Source organism: Gopherus flavomarginatus, chromosome 7, assembly GCF_025201925.1.
Source record: "Gopherus flavomarginatus isolate rGopFla2 chromosome 7, rGopFla2.mat.asm, whole genome shotgun sequence".
Lineage (NCBI taxonomy): Eukaryota > Metazoa > Chordata > Testudines > Testudinidae > Gopherus > Gopherus flavomarginatus.
This window is the reverse complement of record NC_066623.1, coordinates 10,821,373-10,834,731: the sequence shown is the minus strand read 5'-3', so window position 1 is coordinate 10,834,731 and position 13,359 is coordinate 10,821,373. Positions and strand designations below refer to the sequence as shown.

General features: G+C 39.4%; 1 protein-coding gene across 1 annotated transcript in view; it reads right to left on the bottom strand.

Annotated features, from left to right (window-relative positions):
- The window catches only part of TRPC7 (transient receptor potential cation channel subfamily C member 7), a 116,838-nt gene extending 103,710 nt beyond the window's left edge, over positions 1–13,128 (bottom strand). Inside the window, exons 1-2 of the mRNA XM_050962241.1 lie at positions 13,069–13,128; positions 7,391–8,168 (exon numbers count right to left, since the gene is read on the bottom strand). Coding sequence (XP_050818198.1) covers positions 7,391–8,168; positions 13,069–13,070 — 780 coding nt within the window. The 5' untranslated portion in view covers positions 13,071–13,128. The remainder of the gene's footprint in view (positions 1–7,390; positions 8,169–13,068) is intronic.
- Positions 13,129–13,359: the final 231 nt, after the last annotated feature.

The following is a 13,359-nucleotide window of genomic DNA, read 5'->3' as shown; positions in this document are numbered from 1 at the left end:
GCAGAATCTGGCCCCGCGTCTTCATTTGTGTGAAGTAAATCCAAGCAATATTGGGGGAGTTTAGAATGTCACTTCCCTTAAAAACATTACTTCAATTATGTTATAGAAGTTAAACAGTATGCACCAGATTCGAAAAACTATGGGAATAGAATTTTTAGTGGAAAATTATTAAGCTAGACAATATAGGAAAACTTCCTGTACTATTTGCACTTGGAATTTTGCACTCCCGTTTGATAGCAGGAGACATCTGTGGGAGCATTTAATTATGACTTTAAACATTTAGGGGCCAGCTGGTGCAAATTGGTGTGGCTCCACTGACATTAGCACTGACTTACACCTGTTTTAGATATGGCCCTGGCTGTCCAATTACTTGATTTGCTGTTGCAAATGTCATTGGAGTCCACTAATCAGGTAGTCAGCCATCTGCAAATGTTTGAACTCACAAGAGTCAGGCCCAAAACAGGCCCAAAACAGCAGGTGAAAAGTTAGATTGTGGGTTTGGGTCTTTCTGAACAGTTGTCCCATGATTTTTCAAAGATCTGTAAATATACAGGGCAACAGGTAGAGCAGCAATGGAAGCCAGTGGAGGATGAGTGAAAGAAAAATATGTTCCTGTGTTAACAGAGGTAGAGAAATTGACAACACTGGCAGGATTAATAAAAAAGTCCCATCCACCATGTGTGTTCCAGGTGGTGGCTTTGATCATATCTGCAGTAGCATTTTAATCAATGTGAACAGAGAGCTTATTGTAACACTTCTGATTGGTGAGATCTTTTCATATCCTCCTTTGCCACCCCGTAATTTAATTTGCTTAGATTGCTATATGGAATGATTTGGATAATGCTGTCTTTATCACAAAGGACATTTAGTGATTCTGAAGCATGCAGCTTGAATGCTATTTAGGGAGAATGCAGTGTCCTAAAAGAGACCTGCCTTTAATATGGGATCTCAGCAGAAGAAAAGAGGGAGAGGGTAATCCCAGGGGAGAAGATAGAGTAAACAGTTAGATAAAGGCCAGTTTGTGCTACATTTCCCTCACCATTTTCACAACTTGTATACAGTAGCATTAAATTGAGTTTGATATTTATGTCAAAGATATCCACAAGGACCTTGCCGTCAAAATCTTTGCTAAACATACAATCATCTAAAGAGATCAATGAGCTTATAGCTAATTTTTATTCTGACTCTGCTCTGGGAAATTCCATTTTCCAATTTAAGAAATGAGTCACCTGGTTGTTTGCAGATAGTAGTTGTGAAGAAATTTACATATTGCATTATATGAAGGTGACATTTAAAAGGGTTCTCACTAGATACATCGTGCTTTCAGGGACATGAGTGCAACTCCCATTGACTTGTATCCACAGGGTGGGAAAAATACTGCAAACTGTATTCTTGCTAGAAGTGACTTTAACAGCCCTACTTGCATGAGTAAGAGAAGCAGGATTTAGCACGTAGGTGAGCGCAGATTTTTTCTTATTCTGACTAAAGGCCAGATGCTGCCACCCTTCATTTTAATGGGAATACTATTGCAATAAAGTATTTCTCAGCAGGAGTAAGTAGTGGTACCAGATTGTGGATGTATGTGATTACTATTTAACTTTATAAATTGTGTTCTTAATACAAAATAATATAAACCCATGCAAATAAAATACATTAAAATTTGGTCTGCTTGATAACATATTAAGCTGCAATGTGTCTAAATTCTAGGGTGGAATCTCATTATACAGCATTATTCTGCACGTTGTAACTTGCTGTTCTTAACAAGTTGCTTTTGCAATTCTTGATATCTTAGGGCTTCATTCTGCAATATATTAGAAACCAGTTAAAGTTTGATACATAATTTATAATCCCTTTCTTTCTTTGTTTAGGTTTCTCATTTATGAGTAGTTTGGAACGTCAGTGTTTTAAAATAAAATAACGATTATGTGTTTTGCTTAGAGGAAAGTTCAGCTCTTAAAAAGTAACTTGATAAAAGAGGCATCATGAGGTTCCATGTACCAGCATATAGCTGTACCATATTTGAATCTAACTCTGAATTTACCCAACACCTGACATAAATTAGAGCAGTCTCAGGGCTGCTTTTAGTCATGCTTGGCCTCACAAAAACCCATTGTGTCAGCAGAGGAGAGGGAGCACAAGTGCTGTAGCCACACACACCTCACCTGGGTCCCAAGCATGCCCTCCACCCTGGGAGCCATGAGAGTAGGGCAATATAGAACTGGCTACACCAGCACTCCATTGTCAGAGGAAGCCCCTACAGTAGAGGTAAAACCCAATGGGAGAGCTGCTGCCTTTACCTAAAGTGGCCATGTGGCAATGCAGAATCAGCCCCACTGATGTCAGTTAAATTACTCCGAGAATCAGACCCGAAGGGTATGTGCGTTATCTTCTTGAAGCAGACAAACATGAACACTTTTCTCACAGAGCTTTTGCTTGGAAGTAGTGATATTTCCCCCACCCCTGCCAAATCTGCATATAACCCATGCATAAATGCCCCTCAAGCACTCCCTGGGACTCAGACCTCTACTTCTACCTTTCATAAACTTTCAAAAAGCCACATTTGTAATTTTTTCCTTTCCAGGCTAGTGAACAAGTCCTTTAATGGAACTACAATGTGAGCTTGCCAGAGGCAGGCAAGAGAATTTTCAGTACAAACAGCCAGTTTAACATTTTCATTGCATATATTTTGCTTTTTGCTTTTTTTAATTCAGTAATTTCATTTCAGAACCATGCAGCTGCATCTCAAACAGCTTTCTTTTTCTTCAGCATTAATAAGGGAGCTCTTTTTTTTGCAAGGCATTGGAGCCACATAAGTCTAAGGAAGGTCATGAAACACAAAATCAGTCCAATACCATTAATTTTGCTATCTCTCACATGTCTTTTTTCAGGCCTTATTCATTAATAAACCTTGCAAGGCAGATTCTCGCTTCCCATATCATCTGAAGCAATGCTGGTCCATCCTATTTGCATTCATTCTAATTAGTGGCCATGATCCTCAGCTGGTGTGAATTGATAAACTTCCATTGATTTACATCATGTGAATATCTGGGCCAGTATGTATATTACTATTGGCTGCTCTGTCAGTTTCAATCTGCCTCCTGCAAATCTTCATTCTGATACCTTTACTTAATATCTAGGAAGCAACATGATAGACTATCCTGACCTTGCTTGTGAACCAAACTAAAAAAACCCATAGAATTCAATGGGAGAGTTTATAGTAACAATGGAAGGTATGTAAAATGCAAGGAATGAGATAACTTCAGCCTTGGCTACCAGAGACTGAGCTTGTCCCCTCAAACATGTGTAGGCACCCTGGGACCAAAGAGTAGATGTTGCTCTACAGCGTGAATCTGCCACATTGCAGTTGGGTCTGTTGTCTGCGTTCCACTGTGTAAAGTAATTTAAGGTAAGTTTGGTAGTGCTTTAGGTGGAGAGTTAGCCATGCAGCTCCCATTGTGGTAGATGGGAATGGATAATAAATTCTCACCCAGCTATGCTGAAATGAGTGCCTCCCCTAATTTATTTGGCCTCTCATAACCAGAGCAACTGAATGTCACCAATTTTTACTCACTATCAGAAATTAATGTGTCTAAAAACTATTTCAACTTTCACTTGTACATCAAATTTAACAAATCTAAGCATTTATGCACCTCAAAAATGTAAATTCTGTGTGAGGCTATGAGCTAATCTTACATGCTGAATATCATTATTGTATAAAATTCACTTGGAATAGTGAAAAGAGCTAAAAATAGGCACAATTTATTATCCCCTTATGCTGTGAATTTCTTCAAAAAAGGGAAAATAATCTCACTGCTGAGTATCTGCCTGCCGCCATCTTTAAAAGTTAAATCAGGCACTTCAGTTGATGGCAGTGTTTCCCTCTAATGTCAAGTATGTTCCGCAAGACAGTGTGCTACTGAGGTGGCATGAATATAATAGTCCAGAGGATAATGATTTTGGATTTTAGATTGTTAGTAAGTACAGATATAGGCAACAAAAAGCAAAAATTGAGTAAAAATTCCTTTCTCTTTTATTTTCAAGACTGAGAAATGTTATTAAAAACGTGTCTGATTTCATTACATTTTGCAGATTTGCTATCGTTATACAAGTCTCACCAGGACTTTAAAAAAAAATCAGCAATCAAAAATTTCTTCTGTCTATGAACAAAATCTCACAAAATGTCACCCATGGAAAGTGGGGCTTTGTTTACCTTCTTTCACAAATCCCAATTCTGCCTTCTGTACAGATTTTAAATTAGCTGTATTAGTACCTAATTCTGTGTCCCATCTATAAGGTTAAGGTGATAAAACTGAGAAACGAGAAAATGTATAGATTCCTACATTATAAATATGTTTGAAGTCCTTGAAACTTTGCATGTCACTGACTCTAGAGGCTAAATTAAAAGATTATGGAAATGTGAAATAAACTATGAGTAATGTTTTCTAGATCTTTCCATGTGATACAGAGGACCTTCCACAAAGAGACAGGAATGGGAAACACATCACAAACAAACATGAGTGGAGATGATGGAAAGTTTCATAACACCTTATCCTTGTCTTCTATGGCTCTCTCATAATCTCAGGTGTTTCTAAAGTATCCAACCCCATCGTAGATTATCGCCTCTTTGTTGGTAACTTCAGGAGGATTCCTTCACATGGTAGATCTGGTCTAGAGTAAGAACCAGGTTCTGGTAAACATTTATTTACAGTTAAGCATAGAGACATTTATCAGAGCTGACAGCCATGTAATGCTGAAAAGCGCTGATGCCCCTTAAATGAAATAGCATGCCATTTTCTACTGGATGGGAGCTGGAACATTAATGAGATGCTAATAGCGCTAACTGTGGGTTTGATCCTGCAGTTGTTTCTCATGAAGGTAGTCTCACTGAAATTAATGGGACTGCTTATGTATGGACAACTTCCATGAGTAAGTGTTGCAAGATTGGACCCCCAATGCATGTAAATCTCTCTTTTCACATTTTAACACTGTTGTGTTGGAATCTGATCCTGCAATTCCTTATTTGCATTGGCAAAAGTATGCAGGATCTGGCTCTTAATTTTATTTCCAAAGGGGATCAATCATCTTGCCAGTATAATAATGTTTCTAGTTAATTTAGAAGGCAACTCTTGAAAAGATATACAGCTATTGTCACTTCTAATTCAGAGAATGTCTGGTGAGGAATTCTGAAAACAATTCTTCAACACTGGAATGGTTTTTCAAATTAAAAAAAAAATTGATTCCTCACTGGCATCCTACCCCAATTTACTGACAATCTAGACTTTTATTGCATTTATGTTACTGACCAGAGTTGTAGCTGCACATTAGCCAGAAAACTTTCCTAACTGGTGAGTGGGCCATAAAAATTGAGTTTTTATGACCAATTTATTTTAGCTTGGAAGATTGCAAATTCTTGAACCACGCTACTGATTTAGCAAAATGTTACAAATGTCATAGGATATTTGCAATCTCATTGTCATAATGGTGATGTTGAGTAACTTGCAGGAGAGAGTTAAGAAGTTTACAATGCAGCAAAACAGAATAGTCTTAGAGTAACTTTTCAGAATTACCTCCTTGTGTTCCCCTTCCCCCCACCCCACCTATGACTACTCTTCATCTAGAGAAGCAGATCTCAAGATTTAAACTGAAGAGTGCAATATCTGAAAAGGAAAAAAGTACTTTATGTGCCACCTTTGTAATTTGAATCAGAGTAGGTATAATGGATTCTTAATCTGATAAACCAATCTGTATATATACCTAAGATACTTACCCGGCACCCATCTCTGTAGTTAACTGTGCACCTCATTCTTTAAATGTATTTATTCTCACAACATCTCAGCAAGGTGGGGTAGTCCCCATATTACAGAGGGAAACTGAGGCACAGAAAGGCTAAGTGACTTGCCTAAAGTCACACAGGAAGGATGTCGCAGAGCAGGCAATTGAAGCTGGGTCTCCCAAGTCCTGAAGTAACACCCTAACCACTGCGCTATCCACTTCTAATTTGTCTGGCAGCAATCTAGATCAGTGATTCCCAGACAGATCATCCTTCAGCACAAGACATAGGAGCCTTTGCTTTTGGAGCAGGAAAATCCACCTTTCAATTGTTCTGACACCATGAAGTTCTGAGTGGCGATGGTGTGCAATGTGCAAGTTCTGGATAGCTGGGAGTTTTCTTTACAATATGTTAAAAGGTGAAGATGACCTCAGCTTAGCTTTCAAAAACAGGGAGTTATGAATTTCAGAAGTAGTATGTTACCAGTCAAATGGAGCTAACACATGCTCTGAATGATATTTTCTGCCGCATCAATATTCAGAACGCCAGTGCCCTTTCACCTATATCTTAATGCCTGTACAAGAGAAAACAGCAAACGGGCAGGTAAAGAGTTGAAATGGGCTACTGAGAAGAATACAAGGCATGATGTCTTCTCATCTCTCTCCATCTCGCATCAAAATTAGAGAAGAGTTAATAATTCACTTTTTTGGTTTGAAAACTCTGGGGGGGGTTGTTTTTTTTTTTTTACCCAAAACTGATTTTTCATTTGTTTTTTTCCCCCCTCACCCAAATGAATAACCAAAAATGGTTTGTTTGGGTTGAACAAAAGGTTTCAAACTTTGTTCCAAACTGCCATTTCCTAAATGAAATTGTGTTTCTAAAATGTCATTTCCAAACAAAAATGTTTAAATGGTTCATTTTGAAAATGTCAAAATGAAGGTTTTTAGCATTTCTGAAAAAAAATTCACTGAAAATATTTGCCAAATTTGACCCAAATTCACAAATAGTTTTAGTTCCCCAAAACTTGCTTAATATACTTATGACACCAAATTTACTTTTTACTGAAAAAGATTTGCCCAGCTCTATGCCAGTATTTAGGAATTTAGGAGATAATGGCATTTCAGTAGGGACTTAAAATGGATGCTTTGCCCTCACTTTTTTACATACAACATGGTGTTTGTGAAGAGAGGAGGGGTGAATCATATTTTCCAGTTGTCCTCTCTAACATAGTAAATCATCTAATATGTAAATACTTAAACTTTAATGCCTGGCGTTCAGAGTAAAATAGCACTTACTAGATTCTAGTGGAGTCACTTCTAGAAATGGAAGAAAAAAAATCTCAATCTGAGTTTTTTCTCATAATGGTAGGAGAACTAGAAGCATTTTTTTCTCCTGAAAAGCATGCATCATATTTCACATTTCTGATGGAGGCTCTAATTGAATCTAAATTCAGACCAAGATTTCCCTTAATCTGAGGCTGACCTAGAATTGGATTCCTTGCTTTGAATTTTCAGGATGTTCTTTCTGAACCCTGATTTTCTGACCAACACTCTTTCATATGTAAAATATATGCCACTGTTAACACATTTAGCTGAAGGAAAACCTTTTAGGTTGAATTACCTTAAATTCAGTTTCAATGTTGGCTAGTCTTGCCAATTCATTGCTTAGTTCTAAAGCAGTAAGAACAGGGTCTTCACTAGAAAGAGACAAATAAGCAGCACTTGCTAATCCTTTGTAGGCATTCATTCTTGATCGAGAGTGACTGAAGGAGTCTTTCCTCTGCTTCTCAGCACATTCATTGCACTTGCAGAAGTAGTCATGGGGCCTTTCTATCCGTGCCCCTTTCAGAAGCAAGATATGAACAATTTCATACTCTTGGCAATGAGCAGCGAGTATTATGGGGGTGATGTCATGAGAAAACCGAGTTCCATCTTCATCATAAGCATAAAAATCATCATCACGTAGTTCCTGCTCAAGGGGGCTTAGTGTAAGACGCTGCCCTTGTGCAAAGGCTGGATGGTTCAATATTGCTTCTACAATGCGCACATATCCCTTACTGATGGCCAACAGCAGCGCATCTCCAACTCGAGCCAGATTCTCCTTTTTCAGAAGGAGTTCAGTCACTTCCAAATGCTCATTCCCCACCGCTAGCTGCAAGGCATTTTGTCCCATGTAATCAACACAATTAAAGTTCAAGGTTTTGGACTCCTCCAGCATTTTCCGCACCACTGGGATGTTGCCATATTCCGCAGAATCCAGGAAGCGTTCTTCCTCCATGGTCAGGCTGGTGCCCTTCTCGTTAAACATGTAGGCTGGGCCTCGGATAGCCTGTCTCCGGCCTTTCTCCCGAAGGGTTGTGTGCCTTCGATGCATGTTTTTAGAGTTGCTGTTTCCCAACCTGCACAAAGACAGGAAGGAAGCTTGATTATCCTCTCAGCCATTTTTATTCTGAGGTAACCTGAAAATAATGTTGAAAGTGTTCTGTTGTTATAAGGCCTTGTATTTAACATGGTTTAAAATGGTTTAGGATACATGCTGGATAAAGCAAATTACTGAATAAGTGCCAAAAGGTAGGCTTCTAAGTCACCTAAGCTCTTTTGAAAATGTTACCCAAGATGTAACATGCAGATGAAATAAGTGGTGATGCTCTGATGGCAACACACTATTCATCCTTCATGCCAGTCAGTGATCTAGGGCTGAATATTGCCCAACCAGCATGTGGATCCTCTGCAATTGTTTGTTTGGTGTGGAGTAGTTTCACATTTGGAAAAAAAGAAACATTTTCATGGCAGGACATTTGTTGGGTTGATTTTGTTATTTTTAAACAGTACTGTTGGAGGCAGGGCAGAGGTTTGGAATGTTAGAAGCAGTATTAGCAGGAGCTGGTCCATTATCTATTCTCCTATATTTTAAAAAACAATGGCCTATATATTCTTTTAATTATTGTTCTGCGGGCTTTTTTTTTGTTACTTTTTCTAAACAAACAAACAATCAGTCCTGATGTCATTTCCCAATCCAGAAATGAGAACAATTACACCTCTAACCCGATATAACACCACCCGATATAACATGAATTTGGATATAACGCAGTAAAGCAGTGCTCTGGGGGGGGGCTTGGGGCTGTGCACTCCAGAAGATCAAAGCAAGTTCAATATAAAGCAGTTTCACCTATGACGCAGTAAGATTTTTTTGGCTCCCGAGGACAGCTTTATGTCAGGGTAGAGGTGTAGTTATTCTATGGGTAGAAAGAAAGCAAGAACATAAGAATGGCCATATGGGTCAGAGCAATGGTCCATCTAGCCCATTATCCTGTCTTCCAACAGTGGCCAGTGCCAGTTGCTTCAGAGGGAGTGAACAGAACAAGGCACTTTAACAAGTGATCCAACCCCTGTCATCCAGATCCAGCTTCTAGCAGTCAGAGATTTAGGGACACTCAGAGCATAGGGTTGTGTCCTTGACCATCTTGACTAATAGCCATTGATGGATCTATCCTTCATAAACTTATCTAACTGCTGCTCTACAGTCCTTCTTGTCCTCGTCTTTTCATCCCAGACACTGGAAAAGCGAATCTAAGGCTCTATACAAAGGGCCCAGTTCTTGTAGTTTTGCCTGAGAAAGGAGATTAGGGTTTGGTCAACAATTACTTACATACATAGAATATATATGTAAGTAACTCACCAAAATGATGAACAATAACATTGCTTTTTCTCACTTTCTCTGATTAAAAGTAGACACTGGTTTTCCACTCCATTCTAACATCAACAGTAAGAATGATTAGTGCAGAAGCAGAATACTATTCAAATAAAACTTCACACCAAAACATAACTAATATAAAAATTAAGCATGTTAAAATACTGTAGAGAAGGATGAGCAGAACAAATGACATTTATGGTGAAGGCACTATAACTCATGGAAGCCTTCATCTCTGATGAGTTATGGCCCCAATCTTGTTCATGAACACTGAATATTAGTATTTCAACTGCCTCACTTTATCATCTTTTTACATATAGGGAGACAAATAGAAAATTATTCCCTTATCTTTGAATACTTTCATAAGAAACTCAGCTATCACTTCACATTTTAAAAGCTAGTTATGATGTTTGACCTGAGCACTGACTTATAATGGAGTAGTGACAATGCAAAGATATATATATTTAATAACAGAAGAGCTAGGAAACTCAACCATACTCATGTCACATGATTCTGCATGGTGCCTTGTTCTGCACCAGTTGTACAGACAGTTTTCAAACTAATCATACTACTGAGCTTGTGTAATGTGTTCTCTTTAATAAGTGTAATTGTAACTTGATTGCAGGTATCTTAACATTTTTGTTTGAAGGTGCTCTGCATTTAAATGACTGTATTTGCATATGTTATTGAGACAGCTAGTGATCAAACTCAGAGATTGCAATTAAAATACTGTGTTTTTCTAGGAATGCATGCTTTGATATTCCATGTCATTGGAAAGAAATCTTCTGTGGAAAGGCAAACTTTGGGTCAAATCCTGACTCCAGAGAGATTTCTGCCTGGGTACAGGCCTGCTGCTGCAAGATGTTGACCACCCACAACGTCTCTGGAAGTCCTTAGGAATTGAGAGCCCTTGGCACTTTGGAGGAGGTACACAGCACTTGGTGGGATTTGTCACTAAAGCACTAGGGGGGTTCACTCTATATGTTGACATAGGGATGCTTGCTTAGGCTAAAGTCCTCTACCCAGCAGTTGGACTGGGTTAGCTGGGCTGGGCGCTGGGAGTAAAGGGCTAAGAAGAATTCTCTCCCACAGAGCACCTGTGGTTCCTAATGCTGTAGCCTGCTCCAGCCAGTGTCCTGCCTGTCATCCACTTCTTTTCTGCAGCTACACATGGGACTTGTACAGAGCTCGTGCCCATGCCATTCTGTACCCTCTGCATGGACACATATGTTCAGTTCCCCCATTGTTGCACCGTGGGAATACACCTGCAAAGATAGGAGTGGCATTTGGAACTTAGATTTGGAGCAAAATTTTCAGGATCCTATGTTCCATTTTCAAAAATGACTTGGGGCAGATTTTTAGAGCTATTTAGTTGTGTAAAGATGCCAAAGACACAAATAGGATTTTCAAAAGATCCTTGGTACCTAACTCCCATTAACTTTCAATGAGACAAGATCCTACAGCCCAGATCCTCAAAGGTAATTCATGCTCCTAACTCCAAATATCAGTGGGAATTAGGCACCTAAATACCTTTAAAGATCTTTGACTAAGTGCCCAAATAATTTTTGAAAATGGAATTTAGGAGTCTTTGTTTCTTGAGTGACATTTTCAAAAGCACCTTTTATGCTCTAGGGCCTCATCCTGTAATCCTTGTTTAGGCAAAAATGAAATTCAAGATGGGAATGTAATGGGAGTGAAGAACCGCAGGATCAGCCCCTTACTCACTATCTCTCTTTTCCTGCAATGATTTTGGCTATTTTCAGAGGAATTCAGGAAAGACAGGCACTACATTCCCATTAAAAGTCCCATAGACCTATTTAAAACGTTCCCCCTCTGTCTCTATACAACCGATGCACTATTGTGTTATATTAAAAACACAAACTAAAATATTAAAACTCAAAACATTGTAATTGTGAACAAAAATTAAGGAAATGAGACTCTACAGATGTGAATCAATAAAGAAATGACTGCAATGAAAAGAAGACAGAAAAAAAAGCTCTTTGCCAAAATATGTCTGCAGAATTTTGTATGTTTAATTTATTTAAAGGGAAAGGGGGACAACATATTTCTTAGCAGAATCAAGGCTTAAAGGCATAGTACTGTATTAGAAAGCGTGTGAGGATAAATTATACTTTCGAGGAACTGTCCGGTTTCAATTAATATAGCTAAACCTCAAATATTTATAATCTAATCCTACCCAAAGCTAGACACACTATTTTTAGAGTAAAAGATAATTAAAAATAATAGAATTGATCCCTCCCTGCATTCATTTCTTTTTCTTTTGCTTTGATCCTTATAACTACTATCCTGTTTTTTACATAAAGAACTCTAAGGATGACTAAAGGAAATGCATATTGAAATGATTCCTAAAATATGTGATGGGTATTTGTACCAATATACTATTTGGAACCTCAGTTATTCTTATGTTGTCTATATTTTGACAGGCTCATGTGAAATTTTTCTGTATTGTAAAGTACAAATCATTATTCCCCCTCTATTTTCTCTTTAGCGTCAGTTAAACAATATGTTTGCCCAACATGTGTTTTGAATGTTGAGTAAAATAATAGTTCTCAAAATTAGTGGTTGTGTAACCCTAATCCTGGTCTCGGAACATAATTTTCTGATTCCAATTTATCCTGTTTGCAGAATAACACTCAGAATTAGCTTTAGCTCATAACCCTAATGTGCCATATGAATACATTTTCATTCACAAATTTTACTATTAGAACAGCGGCCATTTTCCCCCCAGCAGGTGGCAGCATAACCCCGGATTACAACCACAAGCAATTCCACTCTACCTACTTCCAGACCCGAAGTCTCCAGCCCTCTTCAGACAGAGCCTTGATTCTTGTTTCACGGACTGAACCTACTTTAATTGGCAACGTTACTTAACAGTTATTTAAAATCTCGAAATAACGGCAAGGAGCCCAATCTTTAGACACCCCAGGCCTGCACAGCTCCAGCAGGGCTACTCGCAATTAAGCACAGCAGGCATTTGGTGTGGCCCCTTTCTCATAGCATACATGGAAAAGCCATGGAGCTCAACCCAGAGACATGGGGACAGATCTGAACCATGCCCTTCCTGGTAAGCCCAGCGATGACGGACTGAATGACTATTTACAATTGTCAGAGGGGTAGCTGTGTTAGTCTGGATCTGTATAAGCAGCAGAGTCCTGTGGCACCTTATAGACTAACAGACGTTTTGGAGCATGAGCTTTCGTGGGTGAATACCCACTTCGTCAGATGCATCTGATTGCATCTGACGAAGTGGGTATTCACCCAGGAAAGCTCATGCTCCAAAACGTCTGTTAGTCTATAAGGTGCCACAGGATTCTTTGCTGTATTTACAATTGATTTGCAACAATGATAAATATATAATTAATTAACCTGACATCCAAACATTTTAACATTGCCAGAAATACAACACCCCCGATTTACATGCAGGGCTTCCTTGCAGAGTTTCAATAAACAAAATACTTCTCTGGGCACAACTGGGAGCCAGGGATTTGGGCCAGAGCGAATAATCGGAGGAGGCAAGTTTAGTTTCACCTACTTAAAAACCACCATCCGCCGCGGATCCCCTGCGCAGGAGAGAATCAGGAGCTTACATGGAGCGAAGGGGCCCCGGTCCGTTGCCTTCTAGACCTTTGCAGTCCCAGGAAGCCGCATGGTTGCCAGTCCCGCCGGTGAAGCGCTGTCTATGGTGCTGAAATTGGGACCTGACCTGGGAGCAGCTGGTTAGTCAGTGGCAGGAGCGGCTGTGCGGGGAGCCGCCGGGCTCCGCTGCTCTGTCCCCGGTGCTGCAGGAGTCAGCTGAGCTCCCGAGACGGAGCAGCATCCCTGGCGCTGGGCGGTGGGAAATTTCCCAGGGAACATTAGGGATGCATTGACTGGAGGAA